General features: G+C 40.5%; 1 protein-coding gene across 22 annotated transcripts in view; it reads left to right on the top strand.

The window, feature by feature from the left end:
- Positions 1 to 27,307, top strand: part of LOC105478829 (DLG associated protein 1) — a 493,816-nt gene that overhangs the window by 240,840 nt on the left and 225,669 nt on the right. For all 22 annotated transcript variants that reach the window (XM_011736479.3, XM_071085837.1, XM_011736488.2 and 19 more), the window contains 2 exons: positions 17,630 to 17,807; positions 24,363 to 24,603. In XM_011736479.3, coding sequence (XP_011734781.1) covers positions 17,630 to 17,807; positions 24,363 to 24,603 — 419 coding nt within the window. The remainder of the gene's footprint in view (positions 1 to 17,629; positions 17,808 to 24,362; positions 24,604 to 27,307) is intronic.

Genomic DNA, 27,307 nt, shown 5'->3' with positions numbered 1-27,307 from the left:
CTACTAAGTTTGCTTTTCTCACCCCTCTTCTTCCCTATGGCCCCTGATTCTCATCTCCTGCCCAATTCCAAGCTGACAAAGTTGACACCACTTACATAAGCTCAACCTAGAACCAAAACCAGATAACTGCCGCAAATAAGAAGTCATATAAAGCCATGAAAATTTTGTTTCCATCTGAAGGAACTCAGATATGATTGCGGAATTACTATTGGTGATAATTTGGGAACCATGAGGAATGTACCAGGAAAACAGTAAATGTTATCTCGCTTTCCCAAAGGAAGATTTTTTAAGACTGCAAATACTTACCTTCATATGAGTCTTGCAAAATTCTAAAATCAGCTTTAAAATAGATGGTTTGGGGTGATGTAGAAAATAGGAAAACAGCATAGATATGTTAACAAGGGGTATATAGAACTACCCGTATTTCCCTCTTTGTCTTAGCTGAGAGAGATGTATCAGAGGAATGTAACTGTACTTAGGATAGCATTTGAAACAGTATATCACAATTACCTTGCAGGAAAAACAAACAAACAAGAGGCCTGGGTAATAGGAACATACATAGATGGTTAATCGGCTTCTCAGTACAGGCTGCATTATTAATGGACTGAGCCAACTCACTGATCACTGGTGTTACCAAAGGAGATTACTGATTTGCCCAGTCCTTGTGAATAATTTGCTAGTGTTTGGGTAAGGATATAGATGACATGCTTATGGGAAGGTACAGGATGGTTAAGACTACAGAAGTTAGAACCAGCTTTCAATTTTGAGTTTACAAACTTGTCAGCTTCAGCTTCTTCATTATAAAATAGGTATAATAATACTTCATAATTGTTATAATAATCCTTAATACTGGTGTGATAAATAAGATACTGTAGGTAAAGCACTCAAATGCATAGGGCCATGTAACACACTCAGTAAATTGTGGTTTTGTTATTTTTGCTTTCCTCATCACATTTGCTGCTACACAAAACTGGCAAGAATAGGTGATATATGCATGTATTGCATACGAACGACAGGATAGGTCAGGTGCAGTGCTGCACACCTGTGATCCCAGCACTTTGGGAAGCCGAGGCAGGTGAATCGCCCGAGGTCAGTAGTTCGCAACCAGCCTGACTAACGTGGTGAAACCCCATCTGTACTAAATACAAAAAAAAAAAAGCGTGGTGGCGCATGCCTGTAATCCGAGCTACTTGGGAGGCTGAGACAGGAGAACTGCTTGTACCTGGGAGGTGGAGGTTGCACTGAGATGAGATCACGCCATTGCACTCCAGCCTGGGCAACAAGAGTGAAACTCCATCTCAAAAATAAAAATAAAAAATAAAAAAAGGATAGGCCTTTCATTTCCCTTTAACTGAAGCAAAGGATCAAAATTTGGGATGCTTTAACATCATTTGATATAAAGAAGATCCAAAAGTCGCCCAAAAAGAGCTTACCAGAAGTCAAAAATGAGATTATAGGCCATGTGTATAAGTCAGGGTTCTTTAGAGGGACAGAACTAATAGGATAGATGTATATACACAGGGGAGTTTATTAAAGAGTATTGACTCGCATGATCACAAGGTAAAGTCCCACAACAAACTGTCTGCACGCTGAGGAGCAAGGAAGACAATCTAACCCCCAAAATCTTAAAAGTAAGGAAGCCAACAGTGCAGCCTTCAGTCTGTGGTTGAAGGCCCAAGAGTCCCAGGATGAAGAACGTGGAGTCCGACGTTCAAGGGCAGGAAGCAGCCAGCACAGGAGAAAGATACAGGCTGGAAGACTAAGCCAGTCTAGTCTTTCCACGTTCTTCTGTCTGCTTTTATTCTGGCTGTGCCGGCAGCTGATCAGAGGGTGCCCACCCAGATTAAGGGTGGGTCTGCCTTTCCCAGTCCACTGACTCCAGTGTTAATCTCCTTTGGCAACACCCTCACAAACACACCCAGAAACAATACTTTGCATCCTTCAATCCAATCAAGTTGGCACTCAATGGTAACCATCACACCATGCAATCCAAAGCTTTCCCAGGCTGCATCCCAGCAGGATTTCCTGCAGAATGTGGATGATAATGGCCATTCTGTATTCCTCACTTGTCAGCCACATTTGAAAGATGGAGTATCATTCAGGGTGCCTTGTTGTCAAAGAGAAATTCACAATTTAGCTGCCTTTAGAAAAGAGTCATCAAGATTATGGAGAGCCTGGGAATGTTGACATGAGAGGAATAGAGGGTCATGTCACCTAAAGAAAGGAAGGCTTGGCAGATAACATGATTGCTGGTTTCAGAACCATTGAAGGCCATTACATAGAAGGAATACGTTTTTTGTGACCTTTCAGCAAGCCGACAGTGAGTTTAGATAGACATAGAGCATTTGACAATAGAGAAGAGAAGAAAACCAACATTAAAATAATTATTTAAGAGTCTCTCTTTACTTGCTCTTGTAATTCCTAAAGTGAAGTCAGAATATGAAGCAATTTGTGAAAAAAAAAATCTATCAAAATACTTTTACACTAGCTTTAACTGTGCCGATTTGTCAGTGTCAGCTTACATCTGTGTAAGTACATCTGCTCTTAAAGTTGAAAGAAACACATTGCATTCAGCTCAAAGCAGCATGCAGGTCATACTTCCATCCCTTCCTAAGAATTACCATTGTGGGCTTTTTACTGCCTGGTACAATTTAAACTGTCATTACGTCTTCCTTAGTGATAAAGTTATTTCTTTTCTTGCTGGTTCATAAACTGATACTGTTGTCAACAGTCTTTCAGCAATCTCTTAACTGCTTAAGAAATTGTTTTTCTGGATGCCTTAATCTTGGAAGTACAATGAATTCTCAACGATATTATACTGAGTTTTAATTCTATTATTGTTTTTCACCAACTAATAGAACTATCATTTTTCTGTTTTCAGCCATGGCCATAATAGTCCTTGAAGTACTACTATGTTATTTAACATCCTTAAAACTGGCACTGAAGTATCAACAAAGTGCCTTCTCAGGTTGAGGGAAATGATGGTTTGTTTTTATTATGTTGGTCCCCAAATGTTGGTAGCAAAATTACTGAGAAATGAAATAGAAAAGATTAAGTTCTTCTGTTAAGGAGAGATTCCTACTTCTGAGTATACACCTGAAAAAATTGAAAGCAGGGACTGAGGCCGGGCACGGTGGCTCACGCCTGTAATCCTAGCACTTTGGGAGGCTGAGGCTGGTAGATCACGAGGTCAGGAGTTCGAGACCAGCCTAGCCAACGTGGTGAAACCCTGTCTCTACTAAAAATACAAAAATTAGCCCGGCGTGGTGTCACGTGCCTATAATCCCAGCTACTCAGGAGGCTGAAGCAGGAAAATAGCTTGAACCTGCGAGGCAGAGGTTGCAGTGAGCCGAGATGCACTCCAGCCTGGGCAATAGTGTGAGACTCCGTCTTATAAAAAAAAAAAAGAAAGAAAGAAAGGGACTGAAACAGATATTTCTACACTCATACTCATCGCAGCATTATTCACAATAACCAAGTTCATCTATGGCGGAATGGATAAACCACATCACATTCAATACAGTATGATTCAGCCTTGGAGGAAGGAAATCCTGTCACACACGACAATGTGGATGAACCTTGAAGACATTATGCCAAGAGAAATATGAGACAGTCACAAAAGGACAAATTTTGTATGATTCCACTTATATGAGGTACCTAGAGTGACCAAATTCATAGATACAAAAAGTAGAATGTTGGTTGCTAAGGGGGAGGGAGGGAAATGGGGAGTTAGTGTCTAATGGGTACAGAGTCTCAGTTTGGGATAAGAAAAAACTTTTGGAGTTGGACAGTGGCAGTGGTTGTGCAAAAATGTGACTATCCTTAATGCCACCGAACTGTACCCCTAAAATGGTGAATTCAGTGGATTTTATATTATGTGTATTTTGCCACAATGAAGGGGGAGCACGAGAAAGACAGAAACAGACAGATGTTTATTATGCAGTAAATTCACACAATTCCATAAGGTGGATATTGTTAGCTCTGTTTTAAAGAGGAAGCTGTGGCTTGCACAGTGCCATGGGCCCAACCAAAACTGAGACTGATGAACCAAGGTTCAACGAATTGAAGAGCCAAATCCACCAACACAAACTTCCCGCTGTAAAACTATTTATGCTAAAGGGAACCACCCCCCACAGAAAATCACATTTTTCTCTGGATTGTTGTAATTGATGTGGCGATCAATTTGGTCCTCCACAAATGGAAATTAAGCAAAGGTACTTGCAGGAGTTATTTTGAGGCAATGCATAAGTATTGTTTTTATAAAACTGGCAGCCCTGGACCAGAAGGAGGAGGTGCCCCACTTAGCTTTAGTTGCTGTTCAGTTCTGGACAGTGATTTGCCCAAATGTGTATGCACTGCATTTTCACACAGACCTCCCGCAATCACGAAAGCAGGCCGTAGCCCCGAACTCCTGCCCGGCATGCTTTGGAAACAATTCTTTCTGTACTGCCTGCTGTATCCCCAGCCAGCTGGCAATAAAACTCTGCTAGGAACATTGAAGTATTAAGATAGATTATTTCCTTACTGCTCCCAAAAAAAGAAACTAATTCCCCTGGGCCTGACTGCACTCTAGATACCAGGTAAAAGGTGTCGTCACTTGCCTCCTGTCACCCAGGAGCGGAGCTCAGCAGATCTGTCCTTTCAACTGCTTCTTCTTGGATTGGCCCTATGCCACTCCTCCTGTCTTCCTTCCACAGTTCCCTGATTTTCTCCAGGCCCTCATCACAGTCTCACTGGGCATCTTGTCACCATGTCTTGGCCAGGCTTCACAACCTACCACCCCTGCGCCACATACACTTATATAATAAACGTATAAGGAGACCTAATACATGTCGGACACTTTGCTGACATTGGGGAATACAACGATGTATTCCTATGATGCCAACCATGGTCACTGCCCTCGGGAAGGCCATGTCTTGATGAAGAAACTCACCAGCAGAGCATTACACCACACTTCAATAGGCCTCTGACCAGAACAGGCTCAGCCCTGGATATGCCGGCAACCTGAGTGTCTGGCATCCCAGCCGCTGCCTGTACCTCTGCCTCCAGGCTTTTGCCCTTGCAGCTCCCTGGATCTGGAATGACTGCGTCTGACTCACTTTTACCTGATGACCGTCTTACCACTCAGGGTCTAAATCAAAGCCACTTTCTGTCTGAAGCTCTCCCTAATGCCTGCACTCCAAATGAGTCTCTTCTTTGTCTACCCTCTTATGGTTGCTTTCTTGCACGTCGTTATAAGCTTAACATGGATTATATTGAAGTTAGTTCTGCATGCTCATTTACCCTGGAGATGTGAAATTCTCAAGGGCAGGAATCACATGTCCTCCATAACATCCAGCATAAGCATCATGTGTAGTCGGCATTCATTTTGTATTGCCTTAAATCTAATGTTGCACAGCCTTGATAATTGAGGAAAGAACGTTTGAGTTCCAAGTGCCACAAGAGTCTAAATATGATAGGTAAACATATTTGGCACACTGAAAGAATTGCATTTTATGTTGATAGTTTCTACATCTGATGAATTATTATGGAAAGGACAATACCTTCATTTTGGATAAAGCCAACTTGATAACTAAAATGGGTTATCCCAGCTTCTAGCATTTGGCTTTGCGCATAGTGAGACTGTGGCTTTTGAACAGTGTTGAACATTCAGAAATCCCCAACCAAATGAGGTTGTTTTTTTTTTGGCAGAGCAATATAGATGGAGCAAACAATAAGTTGCAGCATCAACTGAATCCACATGATTATTCTCTCAACTCCCTTTCACCCTACCCTGAACCCTGAGCTTCTAGGAGATACGAAAGTCTACAGCTCTTCACAATAGCAGTGTCTCCCAGAGATAATGCTGACATTTATGCCCCCGTGTCAAACCTTTGTGGAGAAAGAACAAGAATATAGAAGGGGTCCATAGGAGTTTGTTCCTCTAATTTGTATTTTAAACTTTAGAAGTTGTCCCTGTGTGTAAACTGAGCTCTTCGGATGGGGCACGTTGGTTGGTGAAATGGATCCCTTTATGAAGTTACTCTCCTAAGAAACAGAAGGAAAATTAACGTTTAAGGAAAACTGTGTTGTTGCAAAAGGAGTAAAATTTGAAAAAGGACTCTGGCTGGCAATGCAAATATCTGGAACAAAGGAAGGAAAGTCGGGCATCTGCAATCCTACTATGCATGACGCTTATGCTGGATGAGACATATGCATGAATCATATGCATGACTAATCCAACTATGCATGACGCTTATGCTGGATGTTATGGAGGACATGTGATTCCTGCCCTTGAGAATTACACATCTCCAGGTTAAGATGAACATGCAGAACTGACTTCAATATAATCCATGTTAAGCTTATAATAGATGTGCAAGAAAGCAACCATGAGAGGGTAGACAAAAAAGAGACTCATTTGGAGTGCAGGCATTAGGGAGAGCTTCAGACAGAAAGTGGCTTTGAGTTAGACCCTGAGTCTGTAAATAAAAATAGTCTGTAAATAATTTTGGCCAATAATTTCTTTGAAATTTTGGGTCAAGTTCTTGTATGCCCCAAGGGAAACTGCAGCCTTAAATAGCTACAATGTTAACCATTTCAGGCTATTGTTTTCTATAACAACCTGGGGATAGGGCTTTTCCACAGAACAGAGCTTCCAATCAGATCAAATAGTTCCAATGCCCCGGGATCTGCTTAGAGGGGAGCTGTGAGACCAGTAAAAATATTAACTGTTCACTGGAGATGGTGGTTTCAACAGCACTCCAAAAGGGTGTGTCCCCTCTGTTGGCTGCAAGGCTGCCATCTGTTCACAGCTAGTATGCCAGAGCTGGGGGGCAGGGGAATGTGCATATCCCCAAGTTAAATCTCCAAAGACCCCATTGTTTTTATCTAAAATCAGTAGTTTTTCTTGGATAAATGAGTTTGTTTGTTCTCTGCCTTTGGTTACTTAGTTCAGGAATGGTTGATTTTAATAGTTTTGCCAATATGTTAACCTAATTCCTCTCTGTCATTCCAGAAGTCCCACCCCCCAATGTAAAATTTCTTGCTCATTTATCTCAAATGTTTTCCTATAAAATTTTTATGTGCTGACACAAAAACTTATACATGATTGTTTATTACAGCATTATTCATAATAGCCAAAAAATAAAAACAAGTCAACTGTCCATCAACTGATGAATGGACAGATTGTTATATATATTCATACAGTGCAATACTATTCAGCTATATAAAGGAATGAAGTACTGATACACGCTACAACATGAATGAACCTTGAAAACATCATGCTAGGGATGGGTGCAGTGGCTTGCACCTACATGTAGTCCCAACTACATGGGAGCTGAGGTAGGAGGATTGTTTAAGCTCAGGAGTTGGAAGCTGCAGTGAGCTGTGGTCATGCCACTGCACTCCTGGGCAGCAGAGTAAGAACCCATCTCAAAAAAGAAAGAAAGAGACAAAGAGAGAGGTAGGGGAAGGGGCGGGGAGAGAGAGAGAGAAGAAAGAAAGAGAAAGAGAGAAGAAAGAGAGAGAGAGGGAGGGAGGGAAGGAAGGAAGGCAGGGAAGGAGGGCGGGTGGGAGGGAGGGAAGAAAGAAAATATCATGCTAAGTTAAAGAAGACAGATACCAAAAGCCACAGATTGTATGATTCCATGTATGTGAAGTGTCCGGAACAGGCAAAGGCATAGAGACAAGGGGTAGATGAGGGATTTGGGCTAGGGAAGAATGGAGAGTGACTATAATGGGTATAAGATTGGAGGGGGGATAACGAAAATGTTCTAGAATTCAGTAGTAATTATGGTTGCATAATTCTATGAATATACTAAAAATCACTGAAAAGGGTGACTTTTATGGTACTGTATATAAATTATATCACAATAAAACTTTATGAGTTGGCCGTGGTGGCTCACACCTGTAATCTCAACCCTTTGGGAGGCTGAGGCAGGCGGATCACTTGAAGTCCGGAGTTCGAGACCAGCCTGGCCAACATGATGAAACCCTGTCTCCACTAAAAAAACAAAAATTAGCTGGGTGTGGTGGCGCATGCTTGTAATCCCAGCTACTTAGGAGGTTGAGGTAGGAGAATCACTTGAACCTGGGCAGCAGAGGTGGCAGTGAGTCGAGATCGTGCCACTGCACTCCGGCCTGGGTGACAGAGTAACACTCCGTCTCATTTAAAAAAAAAGAAGAAGGCCAGGCACAGTGGTTCACACCTGTAATCCCAGCACTTTGAGAGGCCAAGGTAGACAGATCACGAGGTCAGGAGACCAGCCTGGCCAATATGGTGAAACCACATCTCTACTAAAAATACAAAAATTATCCAGGCATGGTGGCACACGCCTGTAGTCCCAGCTACTCGGGAGGCTGAGGCAGAAAAATCACTTGAACCTGGGAGGCAGAGGTTGCAGTGAGCCAAGATCGTGCCACTGCACTCCAGCCTGGGCAACAGAGTGAGACGCCATCTCAAAAAAAAAAAAAAAAAAAGCTTTACGAGGTCTTTATAAGTTAAAAAATAAAAATTTTTCGGGGCACAGGAGGATCACTTGGGACCAGGAGTTCGAGACCAGCCAGGGCAACATAAAAACAAAAAAAATTTAATTAGCCAGGTGTAGTGACACACACCTGTGGTCCCAGCTACTCAGGAGACTGAAGTGGGAGGATTGCTTGAGCCCAGGAGTTCGAGGCCTCAGTGAGCTGTGATTGCACCATTGCACTCCAGCCTGGGCAGCAGAGTGAGACCCTGACTCAAAAAGAAAAAAGAAAAGAAAAGAAAAAATTTTTACAGCAAACTATTTTAGGTCTAGAATAATGATCAACTGAGTTACCCTCCTCATTTATTTATTTACTCATCCATTTCATGAGATGATTTAAAGACAGTGCCTGGCATAAAGAAAGCACTCAAGTGTTAGGGGTTATTAGTGGTAATTAAAGTAAAACATTTAAGTGCCAGTGTACCACTGTGTAACAAAAATGAATGAAATACTGATTCTGCTTCTAAGAGCTCAAAAATCTGAAGAGTACACAAACGTGTAACCAAATATTAATAATTACAGCAATGCGGCCGGGCGCGGTGGCTCAAGCCTGTAATCCCAGCACTTTGGGAGGCCGAGACGGGCGGATCACGAAGTCAGGAGATTGAGACCATCCTGGCTAACACGGTGAAACCCCGTCTCTACTAAAAAAAAAAATACAAAAAACTAGCCGGGCGAGGTGGCGGGCGCCTGTAGTCCCAGCTACTCGGGAGGCTGAGGCAGGAGAATGGCGTGAACCCGGGAGGCGGAGCTTGCAGTGAGCTGAGATCCGGCCACTGCACTCCAGCCTGGGCGACAGAGCGAGACTCCGTCTCAAAAAAATAATAATAATAATTACAGCAACGGAAACAGTGTGTAACAGAGAAGTATAAAAGCCACTGGAGGGGTACAGATGGAGGACTTTAGTCTGGGAAGAACAAAGGAGGCCTTCTGAAGGAAAATGACCTAAATAGAGGTTCTAACACCCAGTGACCTGCTGAAATGAGTTGAAGAGTTTGGTGGGTGGAAAGTGGAGAAAGGAGAGCATTCCAAGCCATAGAAACAGGTGTGCAAAGATGAAGCTTGCGAGGGCGTGCATGATCATGTGGGGAAACAGCCAATGAGGAGACTGGAAAGCAGGTAAAGAGTTTAGAGTGTCTCCTGTGGTTAACAGGATTCACCCAAGGAGCCTGCGGAAGAGAGCGTCGAAGTAACTAGCAGGACAAGAGAAATGCATTCAAGGGTACAAGACTCGTGATAGGAGCATGGTTAGTAGAATCAAGGTGAAGCCTGGACTGAGAAAGCAGTAGAGCAAGAAGTACTGAAGGAGAGAGAGGCAAGAACTGAATATGGAACTACCATTTGACCCAGCAATCCCACTACCAGGTAGATATCCAAAGGAAAATAAATCCTTCTACCAAAAGGACACATGCATGTGTATGTTTATTACAGCACTGTTCACAATAGCAAAGACATGGAATCAACCTAGATGCCCATCAGCAGTGGATTGGATAAAGAAATATGGTGCATACACACCATGGAATACTACACAGCCATAACAAACAATGCGATCATGTCCTTCACAGCAACATGGGTGCAGCTGGAAGCCAGTATCTGAAGCAAATTAACACAGGAACCAAAAACCCAATGCCACATGTTCTCACTTATAAATGGGAGCTAAACAGTGGGTACACACAGACATAAAGATGGCAACAACAGACTCTGGGGATTACTAGAGAGGGGATGGAGGGAGGGGGACAAGGGTCAAAAGACTAACTATTGGGTACTTCGCTTACTACCTGGGTGATAAGATCGATCATACCCCAAAACCTCAGTATCACACACAATATACTCATGTAGTAAACCTGCACATGTACCCCCCAATCCAAAAAGTTGGAAACAAGGAAAGAGAGAAAAGAAACCAAATTTAAATGTATATAGGAAGTAGAAACAAGAAAATATGATGATCGACTGGATTTAGACAGTTAACAAAAGAGGATAAATTTCTGGATTTCTAGGTTAGTTGACTGGGTATTCATCTCAGTGTGGATTAAAAAAATAAGAAAATTTGAGGAGAAAGGTATGTGTTCATTTGAGGTTCATGACAATTTTTTGGTACTTATGGAACATCTGGATAGAAATGTACAGTAGTTACTTAAAACTTCAGTTTTGAAGTTTAGGAGATCTCTAGACTACAGAGAGATTTGGGAGTGGCTAGCATAAAGTTGGTAATAGAAGCCTTTGAGGAGATGAGATTGTCCATAAACAGAATGTACAATAAAAACAGAATAGAAACAATTATAAAGTATTAGGGAATAAAAGCATGTAAGGGCAAGTTGGAGGAAGGAGAACCCAAATGAGAATCCAGGCTGGATTCCCCAAGAAATAGAAGGAGATGTTGACCAGGTGCAGTGCCTCACCCCTATAATCCCAGCACTTTGGGAGTCCCAGGCAGGCAGATCACTTGAGGTCATGAGTTCAAGACCAGCCTGACCAAAATGGTGAAACCCCCTCTCTACTAAAAATACCAAAAAAATTAGCTGGGCGTGGTGGCACCCGCCTGTAATCCCAGCTACTTGGGAGGCTGAGGCAGGAGAATCACTTTAACCCAGGAAGCAGAGGTTGCAGTGAGCTGAGACTGCACCACTGCACTCCAGTCTGGGCAACAGCGTAAGACTCTGTCCAAAAAAAAAAAAAAAAGGAGGAGGAGGAGGGGCAGGAGGAGGAGGGGGAGGAGGAGGAGGAGGAGAAGACAGAATAGGAATGTGGAAGTTAACAGGCCAAGCTTCCATTGGAATTACCTTCAACACGATGTGATCTTTCAAAGTCACAGTTTCTTTATCTATAAGGTAGTATTAACGGTAGCCAGGCATTGGATAAATGGTGACAAATGTCAGGTATTATTATAAAGTAGAAATAACTCAAGAGGCAACTACAAAAGTAAACAACTTTAATGAAAGTTATACTTCTATACGGATTATAAAGCCATTATAGTTAAGGTTACTGAAAAGAAAGGCTTCGTTTTACCAAAGCAGATTGACTAGTAAAATGCCCCGTGTTGGATTCCCTGAAACTAAACAGAGAACTGTCACCTACTAAGTACCATTTTCCACACCAAAGCCCAAGGGATCAAAGCCTCTCAGTTCAAGCCATTAATGTTTATGAGTATGATTTGATAAAAGTGTCATGACCAAGGCCAAATACTTTCATTTTTGAAATACAGTAAAGTTAGATTAACCTCCTGAGGCCGTAAGATGTTTCCTCTGGGTCCCATGGAAGAGCCTTATATTCCAATACTTTTGTAAGTCAGAGAGAAGACAACATGAAAATGAACAAAACTTAAGGTGCAGATGGCTCCATAAGATGGTCCATCACCTCCAAAGATTCTCCCACTGGATTCAATAACCTGGAAGCATTTCCTTCTTTGGGGGAAAAAAACATCGCAACCATCTGAAGTTATTTTCAGTAATATGTTACAAAGTTAGTCATTTTGTCTTTTGAGACATTGGTTTAAAGCTTTGTGGTCTGACGATTACTGCATATGCTCTTCTTTGCAATGGCAGCCTTCCAGATACAAAGCGTCAAGCTTGTTTGTGTGGTTGGCTCACTGTCACCTAAGAACTTCCCATCATTGCTTGTACTTTAAAGACATGATAATGAATGGGACCTACCAGCCCAACAAAATCAAGATCTCACTTTAGTTCTAATAAGCTAGAAAAAGTTAACTTAGCATAAGTAATTTAGGGAGAAGAGTGGGAAAAGAAGAGCATCATTTTGTTAGACCAATGTTGAAAATAATTCATCTAACATGAGAGAGTTAATGTTTCTGAATATGCACACTCTCTTTCTTCTGAGCAGATCAGCTTTCTTTTGAGGTGAAGATAAAGTCATCGATATACTATTTTGGTGTTTCTTTAATGAGTGTTTCTGCATCCGGAGCACATGGGCATATAGTAACCTTTATATTGATAGCAGAAGGCTCTGTTCTGTAAGTGGACGAGATAAAATAGTTCCTTTCCTTACATTTTGTGTGTTATTAATGTATGCATTGTTTTATCAGGAATGACTCACCAAAGAAGAACTATTCAATTCCTTCTGAATGATGTTTCACTTTGAAATTTGGGAATTATGCCTTATTTCATGACGAGTGGCCAGAGTGAATGATTGTTGCAATGATGCCTCGTTTCCCCATCTCAGCCAGCAGACGCTCATTTTTCAAAATGCTGGACTTTCACTTCTTCTTTGAATGTACACCATTTATGAAACAGCCACTCCCGTCACTGCCCTGATAACATTTGCAATGGCATCATCATTTATGTTGGCAATATCATTGCTCTGGGTCAGGTTGCAAAACAGCCAAAGAAACACATTTGTCATCTAACGCGCAAGTTCTAAGGAGAAGTGAACTTTAGTTTATGAATGCTTCCAGCTATGGCTCTCTTTTTCTTAAAAGAAAAAAAAGATCTTAAAAGGAAAATGAATTTTTCAGTTTGTTGGTTGAAATTTTGGGCATTGGTGTTATAAAGCGACGCAGTCAGAATCACCAAAATAGCACATAACACATGGAAAATATTACCTTGACCTGGCAAAGCTATTTTCATGTTTGACCACTACTTGAAGGATCTAAAGGGCACATTTCTAGAACAGTTTTTTTTCTTTTACTTTTTTTATATTAAAATATAGAGACAGGGCCTCACTGTGTTTCCCAGGCTGGTCTGGGCTCAAGTGATCCTTCCACCTAAGCCTCCCAAAGTGCTAGGATTACAGGTGTGAGCCACACCGCACCTGGCCTAGTTTATCTTTTGTAACAGTAAAATGCAATAAGAGATTTACTGTTGATGTTATATTCTAGATCTGTCTTAATTTGGTTTCTCCCTCAGTGCAGCTGCAAAAAGTGGTTGCTTATCACATTCTCAGGGTTTAGTATTACTAAGAATAGTTTTGGGCTGTTATATGTAAGTAATTCCATACAAGCTTTAAGAATAGATGCAATCGTATACATTGCTACTAAGAGGATACTTAGAATATAGGGAATATCTTTACAATTTGAGGACATCGAGATGCATGTACATGAATGTAATGTGTAAATGTATGTTTTTTAAAATCCACATTTCTCTAATTACTAGAGAGATCGAGCATTTTGTCATATGCTTGGTGATATATAAAGTTACTTTCCTGTGAACTTACATATTTCTTTTCTTATGATTCCCTCTTTATAGGCTTTGACCATTTTTCATTGTGTTGATTGCATATTTTTTATTCATCTTACTAATTTAAATATTATGCATGTGATCCCTTTTTGCTGCTTAGTGTTGCAAATCTGTTCTCATACTCAATGACTATTTTTCTTAACATCGTTGACAGGATCTTTGGCTGAACAAAAGTGTTAAATTTTTATGTACTTCCATTCATTAACCTTTCTCTTTATGGCGTCTAAGTTTACCACGATGCTTCTAAAGTCTTTCTCTACCACATTGCTTTGCATTTCTTTAGGTCTTCCTTATTGCCTTCCATAAGGCTTTATAGGTTTTTTTTTAATTCATAAAACATTGATAAATTTCTCTTTAAATTGTTTAAGTATAGAAATTGAGATTATAAAATATAATCTATATTTTATTGGAGAACTTTACATTTTTAAAATATTATTTTTAATCTATATGCTTAGTAGGAATTCATTTTTCCCCAAGTGGATGCAAAAAGGGTCTAACTCCATTATTAAATACTTGATCTTTTCCTTGCCTATTCCAACTGCCACGTTTGCAATATATTATATTCAAATACATACTTAGTCCTGTTTCTGGTGTCCTTATTTTATTCTACCGATTTCCTTTACCAACATGACCCTTTTTCATCATTGCAGCTATAAAGTATAGCCGAGGCCAGGTGTGGTGGCGAACGCCTGTAATCCCAGCACTTCGGGAGGCCGAGGCGGGCAGATCACTTGAGGTCAGGAGTTCGAGACCAGCCTGGCCAACATGGTGAAACCCCTTCTCTACAAAAATACAAAAATTAGCTGGGCTTGGTGGCATGTGCCTGTAATCCCAGCTGCTCTGGAGGCTGAGGCAGGAGAATCACTTGAACCCAGGAGGCAGAGATTGCAGTGAGCTGAGATCACACCACTGCACTCCAGCTTGGGCGATAAAGTGAGACTCCATCTCAAAAAATAAATAAAAATAAAACATGAAATATAGCTTAGATCTGATAAAGGGCATTCCTCCCCTTGTTTTTTTATTTATTTTTATTTTCTGGCTCTTCTTAGAACCTTTAGACCTCCTTACTCATCATCTGCATTTAATTTTCATGTGGATTCTCAAATCTGTCTCTTCCTCTCTACTACCACTAATACTTAACTGAGCCCTTTTCCCTTGTTTAGATTATAGCAACACTGCAACCACCTTGACTGGCTTTCTCTCTCTAGTGTTGCCCAGTTTAGTCTACCCTCTAAACTCCCTTCGTAAGAAAATCTGATTATTTTGAGGACTCACGTAATTTTTTACAACAGTTTTGTTGAAATATAATACACGTACCATATAATTCACCCTTTTCAAGTGTACAATTTAATGATTTTGGCATATTCACAGAGTTGTGCAACCGACACTATAACTAATTTTAGAACCTTTTTATCACTGCAGAGAGAAACTCCATACTCTTTAGACATCACTTTCTAATGCCACCATCTTCCTGTGCTTTCTCCACCGAGCTCTAGTCAACCACTCATCTACTTTCTGTCTTTAGCAATTTGCCTATTCTGGACATTTCATGTAAGTGCAATCATGTAATACGTGATCTTTTGCAATATGTGGCTTCTTTCACTTAGCATGATGCTCTCAAAGATCTATATTGTAGCATGTATCAATACTTCATTCCTTTTCTTAGCCAAATAGTTCTTTTACCACATTTCATCTATTCAGCATTAGATAGACATTTGAGTTGCCTCCACCTTTTGTCTGTTATGAATAATGCTGCTCTGAACCTCATATAAACTTTAAAATGAGTTTGTTAGATTTGAGTAAAATTTCTATGGAGATTTATGGGGCAGTGGCTTATGCCTGTAATCCCAACAATTTGGGAGGCCAAGGTGGGCAGATCACTTGAGGTCAGGAGTTTGAGAGCAGATGGGCCAACATGGTGAAACCCATCTTTAATAAAATACAAAAATTAGCCAGCTGTGGTGGCGTGCGCATGTCATCCCAGCTACTCGGGAGGCTGAGGCAGGAGAATCGCTTGAACCCAGGAGGTGGAGGTTGCAGTGAGCCGAGATCACACCACTGCACTCCAGCCTGGGCGACAGAGTGAAACTCCATCTCAAAAATAGAAAACAGGTAAAATTTATATGGAGATTTTTGTTGCAATTACCTTAAATTTATAGATAAATTTAGGAAAAATTTAAGTTTTTTTACAGGAAACTTGTTGTGGAGGTTTTTCGCATTAATTTAGCACTTATTTATTGCCTTCCATAAATTTTATCATTTTCTTCATAAAATTCCAATGCATTTCTTTTTTGTAATTTCTGTGTATTCTTTGTTTTGCAATTTTAAAGGGAATTTTTTCATTAAAATTTTATTTGATATTACATGGAAAAGCTGTTAATTTATGTATTGCTACCTTATATCTAGCTACCTTGAGGATTTCCCTTAAAAGTGCTCATGGTCTTTCAGTTGATTTTCTCTTAATTTACAGATAATTGATCGCATAATCTATAAATACTCAAAACTTATCTCTTTAAAATATTTATATTACTTATTTTCTAAAATTTTCTAATTTCACTGGCTAGGATGATAAATAATAGCAGCTGTGGAGGCATATATCTTTTTCCCTATCAACTTTAATTTATTTAATTAGGAACAATGTTACAGCCAAAATTAAAGAAATCTAATAAAGAAAGAAAAATCACACTAATCCCATGTGAAAACAAACTTTAAAAATGACTAACATTGGCCGGGCACAGTGTCGCATACCTTTAATCCCAACACTTTGGGAGGCCAAGGCAGGCACGTTACTTGAGGCCAGGAGTTCAAGACCAACCTGGCCAATACAGAAAAACCCCATCTCTACAAAAAGTACAAAAATTAGCCGGTCATGGTGGCATGTGCCTGTTGTTTCAGCTATTCAGGGGCTGAGGCACGAGAATTGCTTGAACCCAGGAGGCAGAGGCTGCAGTGAGCCAAGATCTCACCACTGCACTCCAGCCTGTATGACAGAGCGAGACTCTGTCTCAAAAAATAAAATAAAATAATGAACATTAAGTTGATTATATATGAATAGAAAGACTGAGGAAGAATATACCCCAAACTGCTATGAGTAGTTCTTTTAAGGGTATGTAATTCTACATACAGGAACAAGGAGAGACAGGCGGACCCGCCTTCCACTTTGTGCACATCTGTATAGCTTGTCTATTTGCAATTAGCATTTTCTACTTTTATAATTTTACAATGCATCCTAGAATAAATCCAAAGAGTACAAGGTGTGTAGTGACTTGTGTTTACATATAAAGATTGAGAGGTATGCCTTTTTAATGGCTAAGGTGTAAGGTCTGTTCACGAAGTTCAATCTCAACTCTATTAGAGAGTTAAAGATTGGATAGAAGGAAGGAAGGGAGGGAGGGAGGAAGGAAGGGAGGGAGGGAGGAAGGAAGGGAGGGAGGGAGGAAGGAAGGAGGGAAGGAAGGAAGGGAGGAAGGAAGGAGGGAAGGAAGGAAGGGAGGAAGGAAAATGGATAGATAAAAATGTAGATATAGATATATACCCACTTACTGTTAAAACTTACTGTCCAAACACAAAAAGATGACCACAAGAGAGAAATAGGTACAAAGAAAAGCTTTACAAATTACACAAGTCAGAATTCCAGGGCAGGACAATTGCTGCTTATTATCTGCTTCCTAGGGTGGCTAGGAAAATGTGAATGAGGCAATTAGTTCATGGTTGAAGAGAATGTTAATTGCTCTCTAATGTCATCAGATCTTGATGATTTCCTGTCAAAAGTTCTTCCTTCTGAGACACTGTGGGGGAGTTTAGCAATCATAGAAGGGCATCTACGTCATTTGTCCCAGTATTTAGGGTGCCGCATAAATGACAGTAGTGCCATATCTTATTGTTTCCTGCATTTTGGAATGTGACTAATGTACCTTTTCCATTGTTCCCTTCCAGAATCTCCAATGAACACTCACCCAAACTCCAGATCCGGAGTCATAGTTACCTGAGGGCAGTGAGTGAAGTCTCCATCAACCGGAGCCTGGACAGCCTCGACCCTGCAGGCTTGCTCACATCACCAAAGTTCCGCTCCAGGAATGAGAGCTACATGCGAGCCATGAGCACCATCAGCCAGGTGAGGGCCGTCAGGGCAGCAGTGGTCAGGAGCCATTAGCGGCAGGAAGGTTAGCGAGAACTGAGAGGGCGTGAGTTAGGGAGGCAGTCGCTCACCCAGGAGACCATTGGGTCCTCAGACAGGAGGTCCAGTCAAGTGGTGCAAAGAGCATGCCATGTGTTCAGCCACAGTAAGCCCCCGGTATCAATGGTCTGCCAGGAGGTGGGGCCCTGTATAGGTGGATAAAGAAAGCACAATGAAGAGGGTCCTTGGAAATTCACTTGAGATCAGGAGTTCAAGATCAGCCTGGCCAACATGGTGAAACCCTATATCTAGTAAAAATACAAAAGTAAGCCTGACATGGTGGCACACACCTGTGATCCCAGCTACTCTGGAGGCTGAGGCGAGAGAATCACTTGAAACTGGGAGGCGAAGCTTGCAGTGAACCGAGATCATGTCACTGCACTCCAGCCTGGGTGACTTAGTAAGACTCTTTCTCAATTAAAAGAAAAGAAAAAAGAAAAAAAAAAAAAGAAAACTTTTGACTTTTAAGCAAGCAAGAGATATGAATCTAACTTTGATGTAGGATAATTAATCTGGCAAAAAAAACATAGGAAAGATTGGAGAAAATGAGAAACTAGAAGCAGAGAGGCTAGTTTGGAAGACACTGTGATCATCAAGGTGAGAATTAATGTTACTGATGGTGGTGGTGACCATAGTGGTGATGTTGGTGTGTTGGTGATAATGATGGCAGTGATGGTGATGTTAGTGATGGTGATGGTGATGATGGTGATGGTGTTGGTAGTGATGGTGGTGGTAATGATGGTGATGGCAGTGGTAGTGGCAGTGATAGTAATGGTGATGGTGGTGGTGATGGTCGTGGCAGTGATGATGGTGATGGTGGTGACAGTGATGGTAACAGTAAATGGCAGTGGTGATTGTGATGGTGGTGGTGGTGATGTGATGATGGTGGTGGTGATGATGGTGGTGGTGATGTGGTGGTGGTGGTGATGATCATAATGGTGGTGGTGGTGATGGTAACGGGTGGCAGTGGCGGTTGTGATAGTGATGGTGGTGGTGGTGGTGGTGATGGTGATGGTGGTAACAGTGATGATAGTGATGGTGATGGTGGTGATGATGTTGATGGTGTTGGTAATGATGGTGGTGGTAATGATGGTGATGGCAGTGGTAGTGGTAGTGATAGTAATGGTGATGGTGGTGGTGATGGTAATGATAATGAGTTATAATAATGAGTTATGATCACAGCACTGCACTCCAGCCTGGGCAACAGAGCTAGACCCTATCTCTTAAAAGAGAGAGAGAGAGAGAGAGAGAGAGAGAGAGAGAGAGAGAGAGAAAACAGAGAACATAAATCAAGAGTTAGAAAGAATTAAAGAGAAATTGACAAATATCAAAAACAGACCAAGAACATTAGACATACAGATAATAGAAGTCCCTTCAGAAGAAAATCAATGGAACAGAAAAAGTAAGAAAAACAATGAATTTTTTTAAACTTTCCTGAAATAAAAAGTTGAGTTGGAGCTACATAGTGGAAGAACATACCATGTAAACACACCATGTACCTGAGAAATTGACCCAAAGCAATCAACATCAGGGCATATTCTGGTAAAATTACAAGACTTTAAAGAATTTTTTAAAAAACACTTTGAATTTCTAGACAAAAAGAGCAACTGACTTAATAAAATGAAAACTGAGTTACCATTGGACCCTTTAACAACAATGGTTTATGCTGGAAGAAAATGATGTGTGTAGCATTTTAATACACTCAAGGAAAAATATGTGAATCAAAGATTTTTATATCTAGAAAAACTGACTTTCAAGTATAAAAGGTACAAACTGTTATAAGCATGGATGCATGCAAAGAATATTGATTCCATGAACACATTCTGAGAAATGCACTAGACAATGAGCTCTAAACCAGCCATATGAATGAGCAGACATAAGAACTACAGATGCTCCTCTACTTACTTCCCTGATAGACCCATTGTAAGTTGAAAATACCATAACTCAAAAATGGGCATTTTGTAAACATGATGGATGTGAAAACAAAAGACACAATATCCAAAAAACGCTGGACTGGCAACACAGTACACTTTGGAGTATCAGTTGTTTACCCTTGTAATTGCATGGCTGAGCACCTACCCAGAATCTCGAGATAATACTAAACCACATATCAACAGCCCAGAAAAAGATTTAAATTCAAAATTCAAAGTACAGTTTCTACTGAATACATATCAATCTTGTATCATCATAAAGTAGAAAAAGCATAAGTCAAACCATCATTAGTCATGGACCACCTGTAGTAGCAAACATTAAACACAATTATGTGTAGAACTAAGACTAAATGAGCATTCACTGGTTGGGGAGCATAATAGGTTTATTTGCTCTGATGATATAAATACAGCACAATTATTTAAAAATGAGAAAAGAATAGAGGGACCACATATAAAATGAAATTGTTAGCTCTTTAATCATATGTGGGCAGGGGTAGTATTAGTAATGTTTTCTGTGCATATATTATGGGATAAAGTAAATGGATAGTTATAGAATATTCCAATTCCATCATCTCCTGTGTCCTTGAGAACCAAGATTCTCAGTATGGAATAAATATCTAAGAATAAACATATATAGAAGAGGTTGCATAAGAACCCTATAGTATTTATATCCTAGTTCTTCCCACTGAAAAGACCTAAGAACAGTGATTAACCCAGTAGCAATGACAGCGTATCTTCCTAGTAGCCAGATTGTGTTCTTGTGAAACCATTTCCCACTAAAAAAAGAAAGGGCTTTTCAGAAACATACTGATTCCAGGACTGGGCAGGAAAGGTTTAAGTGGAGTTTAGAATATTTTGTCATACCAGATATCAAAGAAGTTCTCAAAGATTACTACTTTCATGTCAAAAAGACCCCCAAACCAACCTAAAAGGCTCCCACTGATGAAAGATGGCACAAATTTGAGTTCACTAAGGATAATTATTTCAATTAACTGAAAACCATCAAATATTTTTAAATCTATGAGTTAATGTGATATTTTTAAAAACTGATTACATATGGAATATAAGAGAAAAAAATTTATCTTGAAAATTAGTAAATAAAGAGGGGAAATCAGGCATTTATCCTACCATTGCTATATGAACTAAATCATTAAGTAAACAAGTAATGTGTAAGAGAATATTCCAACTAGTAGTTGTAAAAGTAATTATAGAATATTGCATTTTACAACTCCCAAGTACTAACAGATCTAGGCATTGAGCATAGATAACTCCTAACAACATAAAAGACAGACAAACTAGACATAATGTGCCTCCTGATGAAATAAGCACATGACCTCTAGCCTTGCCAGAAAGATTGAACCTGCATCTGATCAAATCTCTGAATCTGGATTCCAATTTTCAAGCAATACAAAATACAGAGGAACATGATGAACTCCACCATGAGTATGAAATCAGCAAAATCCAGACTACGGGAACCTCTATGGGGCAAACAACCTAGATTCTCAATAGATAAATCAAAATAAGTGTATGTTAAAGGTGAATTTTAAAATCTATCAGATTTTTTAAATGGGTAAGACAAACCAGAGCCCAGGGATGCACACTTGGGTGAAAAAAAAAAAAAAAAAAAAACATAAAGAAATGCACGAAAGTAAACGCAATAAAACTCAGGGTATTAGTTAAGTACTATTAGAGAGACAGTAGAGATTGTGAATATTGGGGCATGTGGAGGACTTCTAGGGTGTCTGGAAAAGTTTTGTTTCTTGATCTGGGTAGTGGTTCCAAGGTGTTTGCCTTATTATAATTCATTAAGTTATATATTTATTTTGTATGGTTTTCTGTATCTGTGTATAATGAAAATAAAAGGATAAAAGGGAATGAGGAAGAATTCTATGAAGAACATAAGTTTAGCCAGGAGCCATAGTTCACACCTGTAATCCCAGCACTTTGGGAGGTGGAGTTGGGAGGATGGCTTGATGGCTTGAGACCAGCAGTTTGAGACCAGCCTGGGCAACATGGCGAAACCCTGTCTCTACAAAAAAAAAATAGCCAGGCATGGTGGCGCAGACCTGTAGTCCCAGTTATCCAGGAAACTGAGTCAGCAGGATTGCTTGAGCGCAGGAAGTTGAGGCTACAGTAAGTCTTCTTCGTGCCACTGCACTCCACCCTGGGTGACAGAGCAAGACCCTATCCCCAAAAACAAAAAGAAAAAAAGAATGTAAGTTTAACCTAGAGGGTTAAGGAAAAAAACCAACAAGTTGCAGAATTATATTTACTATGTAATTCAAGTTTTATACAAAGTAGAAGAGGGGACATATATACTATCTAGAAAGATAGTCATCCGAGTTTAATGGTTGTTACCTTGACAGAGATAGTTTGCTATCTCTTTGTAAAGTTTGGTATGTTGATTAAAAGGGGGAAAAAATGAATAAATTATATACATATATACATATATTACATATGTCTATATATATATAGACCCATACGTGTGCAGATGTATATAGACATACACACATATATATTTGCTTTATTTTTGGCTTTGAAATAATTGCAACCTTAAAAAAGAGTAACACATGTAATACAAAGACTCCTGTATATCCTTGACCCAGATTGAAATGTATGGATTGTTGAGATATTGGCTCACTTGCTCAGTCTTTCTCTCTCTCGCTCCATTTGATAGCTGCAGATACATTCCTTTACCTCTAAATGTATGTCCATGTATTTCTTTAAAAACAAGGATATATAGAGATATAATTTTCTAATATGGACACACATAGTTATTATCCTGGAAAATGTGCAGGGATTTCACATAACAAATTAGATGAAGAATGTGAAAATAGCATTTTTAAACTGTAAAGAATTATTATTAAACAATGCATGTCTCTTTCTATTGATATGCCTTAAGGTAATTGGTCACTTTTATCTGAAGTTTAAATAAATTAGTCATAACCGGAGCACAACTTCAGATAATACAAAATGAGGAGACAGCCAAAAATTGTAATAGTTTTCAGTAAGCGTTCAAAACCCAATTGTAGTTTAATTTGTTTAATTCTCAGTGCCTCATGAATTTGATATTAGGAAAATACAGATAAGATGTCCTGGAAGGTAACAGAAAATTGAGAATGCTCCCAAATCTCTAGCAAGTCAACTAAAAAGTGAGAAGTTACTGGAACATCTAGTCAGGAATGTTGTTTCTTTTTTTTTTTTTTTTTTTTTGAGACGGAGTCTCGCTCTGTCGCCCAGGCTGGAGTGCAGTGGCGCGATCTCGGCTCACTGCAAGCTCCGCCTCCCGGGTTCACGCCATTCTCCTGCCTCAGCCTCCCGAGTAGCTGGGACTACAGGCGCCCACAACCGCGCCCGGCTAATGTTTTGTATTTTTAGTAGAGACGGGGTTTCACCGTGGTCTCGATCTCCTGACCTTGTGATCCGCCCGCCTCGGCCTCCCAAAGTGCTGGGATTACAGGCGTGAGCCACCGCGCCCGGCCTGTTGTTTCTTAAGTGGGGCTCAAACCTAATATAAGTTATATACAGGAGGAATATAAATCAATAAAAACTTATTCTTCAAAAAAAGAGGGCCCCCATTTCAAAGATTTTTTTCCAATTACACCAAATATTTCTGTAGCAAATTTTAAAAATACATTAATAAACAATTTATGAATCATATCAGCTTTTTTTGTTGTTGTTCGTTTGTTGAGACAAGATCTCTCTCTGTTGCCCAGGCTGGAATGCAGTGGTACAATCAGGGCTTCCTGCAGCCTCGACCTCCCAGGCTGAAGTGATCCTCCTGCCACAGCCTCCCAAAGTAATAAGTGTGAGCCACCACACTCAGCCCATATGGGCTTTTTGTAAAGAAGACTGAAACTGGTAAATAGTTTGAAAATCTTGATGGCGCTTTTCAAGATTTTGACATATCTGAGTTTAGTCTATTTTTGTGAAAAATGTGAGTATCTTGCCAGAAAATATAGGGCATGTTTCCATACCTTGCACTAAATTAAGCTTGACACTGAAATTATTTGACAAACTAGTTACTTCAAAAGGCACTGTAAGAATACTCGTTTCTAAAATGTTTGTGCTAAAAAGTTATACCAAAATACATGAACTCTGACAATGGACTGATAAAATTCTTCTTCAAGTTTGCGTTTATAAATAAGAACATCATGCATTGGAATAAGCCCCACATTTCCTTGCATTCTACAAACAATGCCCTTTTTCTTTAAAATGTAATCAAGGCTGATGGTGACAGCTCATGCCTGTAACCCCAGCACTTTGGGAGGCCCAGGCGGGTGGATCACTTAAGGTCAGGAGTTCAAGACCAGCCTGGCCAACATGGCGAAACCCTGTCTCTACTAAAAATACAAAAAAAAAAAAAAAGGAACCTATTTTTGGAATTATAAACTGGATGCCATTCAATTATAGCCTGTAACAGAAAGGAAATAAAATGCATTTGAGCTTAACATAACCAGACGCTGCTTTTTCTTCTGGGGATTGAAGTTCGCAGATGCTTGGAGAGGTTGGTCCTCCACCAGGTGGAGGCGAGTGTCTCAACGCCTGTGTCTGTCCGCAGGTGAGCGAGATGGAAGTGAACGGGCAGTTTGAGTCTGTGTGCGAGTCCGTGTTCAGCGAGCTGGAGTCGCAGGCGGTGGAGGCGCTGGACCTGCCCATGCCCGGCTGCTTCCGCATGCGGAGCCACAGCTATGTGCGGGCCATCGAGAAAGGCTGCTCCCAGGACGACGAGTGCGTGTCCCTGAGGTCGTCCTCGCCACCGCGCACCACCACCACCGTTAGGACCATCCAGAGCAGCACGGGTGAGTGTGCAGGCCCGCAGCCAGCCTGGCCTCTGTGCTGGCTACGGCATGACTGTCCCCAAAGACTGTGCCCTTGCTGTCATCATGCATAGTTGCCAGGAACAAGATACCACCCATGTCCTACAAACCAAAGGTTTTTCTTCCCTATCTGCCTCTATCCCCGCCTCTGGCCACTCTCCCACACCTCCTTCCCAACTCCATCTCTGGCACCCGCAGGGGAAACTGCAACTACAGCACCATGAGGGAGGGACAGCGCAGCCCAGCGGGGAGGGACTTCCAAAATGCCCACACAGGCCCTAGGAGCTGATCCCTGCCAGCTCCTACTCCCAGTGATTAGGCTTGGCCTTTTAGGGCTGTGACCCTAAATGAACCAGACACCCTACTTATGACCCATCACAGAATTGAAATGACTGTTTTATTCCAAGATAGCCACAAAGTGACTATCCCAAAAGACCTGAAATATCACTGTGAGAAATAAGAAGGAAGAAATGGATGACCCGTAATATCGATCGCACATTTTATGAGTTTTATTTTAACAGAAAGCAGATTTATTTCACTATTTTAAAATTTCTATCTATCCCGTATAAATAGCACCTCCTTTTCCCTCTAAACTGTATTTAAGTGTGTGTGGTTAAACTGTATTTTTGTCAGTAGATTTTAGGCACAGAGACACAGAAAAGCTTAACGAGTTTCCGTGACACTGGAACCTGCATAATAATATAGCCGTGGGCTATGTATGACTATGTGTGCATATGTATTATATATATAACATTTGAGTTCCAAAAAGAAAATCCCACTGTTTAACTAGGCTTAACTTTATGATTGAACTCAGCATAACTTCAATATAGAACATTCTACAAGAAGATCATCAAACTTAGACTCAAGATAAGTAATGATGAATAAATTAGAAAGAAAAGCCTGTGTCAGAATATTATATCATTCCATTTTAGTGCTAGGTGCATCAAATGTCAGTAATTATCATTCAGTCTAGAACTTTTGCAGGCTTAAGAGTTAAAAGGTCCTCAAATCCAAGTTAAAATCCTAGATATATGGAATTGAGGTGATAGTTTTATTTAAAATAAATATACGGGTTAAACAAGAGGAGTTCATTCTTGACCACCGCAGACTGAGATCTCAGTGTTAAGAGAAGAGATGCTTCCAGACCTTGCATTGGCCAGGCAGCTCAGCAGGGAGCCCAACAGCTCAGACCCTGGCTGCCTACCTCCAGACCAGAGATGGTGGATGTCCGTATGTTCTTGATCACTAGGAAATTCTCCAAGAACAGCCACAGATTAATAAATTAAATGAGAGTTATTTATGAAGAGAAAAAAATAATTTCTTTTGAAAAATCAACCATGAGCATGTTTGTGTGTGTTTGCATTCATGCAGTGTGTTTTGGAAGGTCTGCCCTGTCCCTGTAGTGTATCATTATGTCTTTTGGTGTGTCCCATTTTCACCACCCCAACCCAACACACAACCCGTTCCCAGTGTCTGGTCCATTCTTCTGTATGATGAACTCATTGCTGCTAGTTGAAATCGTTCCTTAAATATGTAAAATGCAGATTCTGGCCCAGAAGTCACAAGGGGTGCTCTCAGGAGAACAGTCAGGAAGGAAAGGGCTGCTGGCTCACTCCTTTACCCTCAGGAAACAGTGTTGCGGATAAAGTAGCAAAAGACTTAGAATGGTTTTTCTCTGCTCACCTGTCGGATTTGGATTTGCGTGTTTTTGTCATTTTACTTATACTTCCTGCATCAGCGCCTGTCCCATGCTCTTCACTCCAAACACACAGGGGTCTGCCCTCCTAAGACATTTCTCAGATACTCTGGAGGCTCCCAGAGCTCAAGCAATAGAGTTGCCAAATAAAATCTAGGTCGTCCAGTTAAATTTCAATTTCAGGTAAAGAGTGAATAATTCTGCTGGATAGGTATATCTCAAATATTGCATGAGAAGTACTTATATACAGAACTATTTGTCATGTTTGTAGTAAAGAGTGAATAATTCTGCTAGATAGGTATATCCCAAATATTGCATGAGAAATACTTATATACAGAACTATTTGTCATGTTTGTAGTATTTTCTGAAATCCAACAAGCCTATCAGGGCAGGAGATGAATGAGCCCTGGGAGGGTGTCTCGTGTTGTTCCATTTTGAATCTGAGTTGAATCTAAAGGGCTTTAGCCAGAAATGCTATGTGGGAAAACACCCAAAACGGGGAGAAGTGAATCCAGCTGCAGAGACGGGATCGCGTTCGCTTCTTCCTGGGCTCTATGAATCGCAGCCTAAGTACGGAGCCACCTCCACCTGCAGCTCTCCTGGGGAAGGCTCCAGGCTTGGCTGCCCCTGCAAGGATTTAAGGGCAGAAAGGTGTGACTTGCCCCTGGGGTTCGTGATGGATAAAATGCCGAGTGTTTGCACAGGGCAGCTGTACTTCACCTAGAATCATTAAACTAAACATAATGTGTCATCTTCACAGGCGTGGAAACATAAACAGTTTTAAGTACTAAACCATTACAGTAGATTAACTAAGTAAGCACATAGGATATTTTTCCAATATTACCTTTCATAGTTTCTCTATGACATGAATTTGTTCTTTAAAAATTCATTATTTTATGATATGATAAGGGTCTATGCCCTTTATTCTGCCCTTCCTACTACTCCTGTATGCTATTTCTCTCTCTCACACACACACACACACACACGCAC

This window comes from Macaca nemestrina, chromosome 19 (assembly GCF_043159975.1).
Source record: "Macaca nemestrina isolate mMacNem1 chromosome 19, mMacNem.hap1, whole genome shotgun sequence".
NCBI classification, from domain to species: Eukaryota; Metazoa; Chordata; class Mammalia; order Primates; family Cercopithecidae; genus Macaca; species Macaca nemestrina.
Note: the sequence above shows the minus strand (reverse complement) of the source record. Positions and strands in the feature narration are given on the sequence as shown.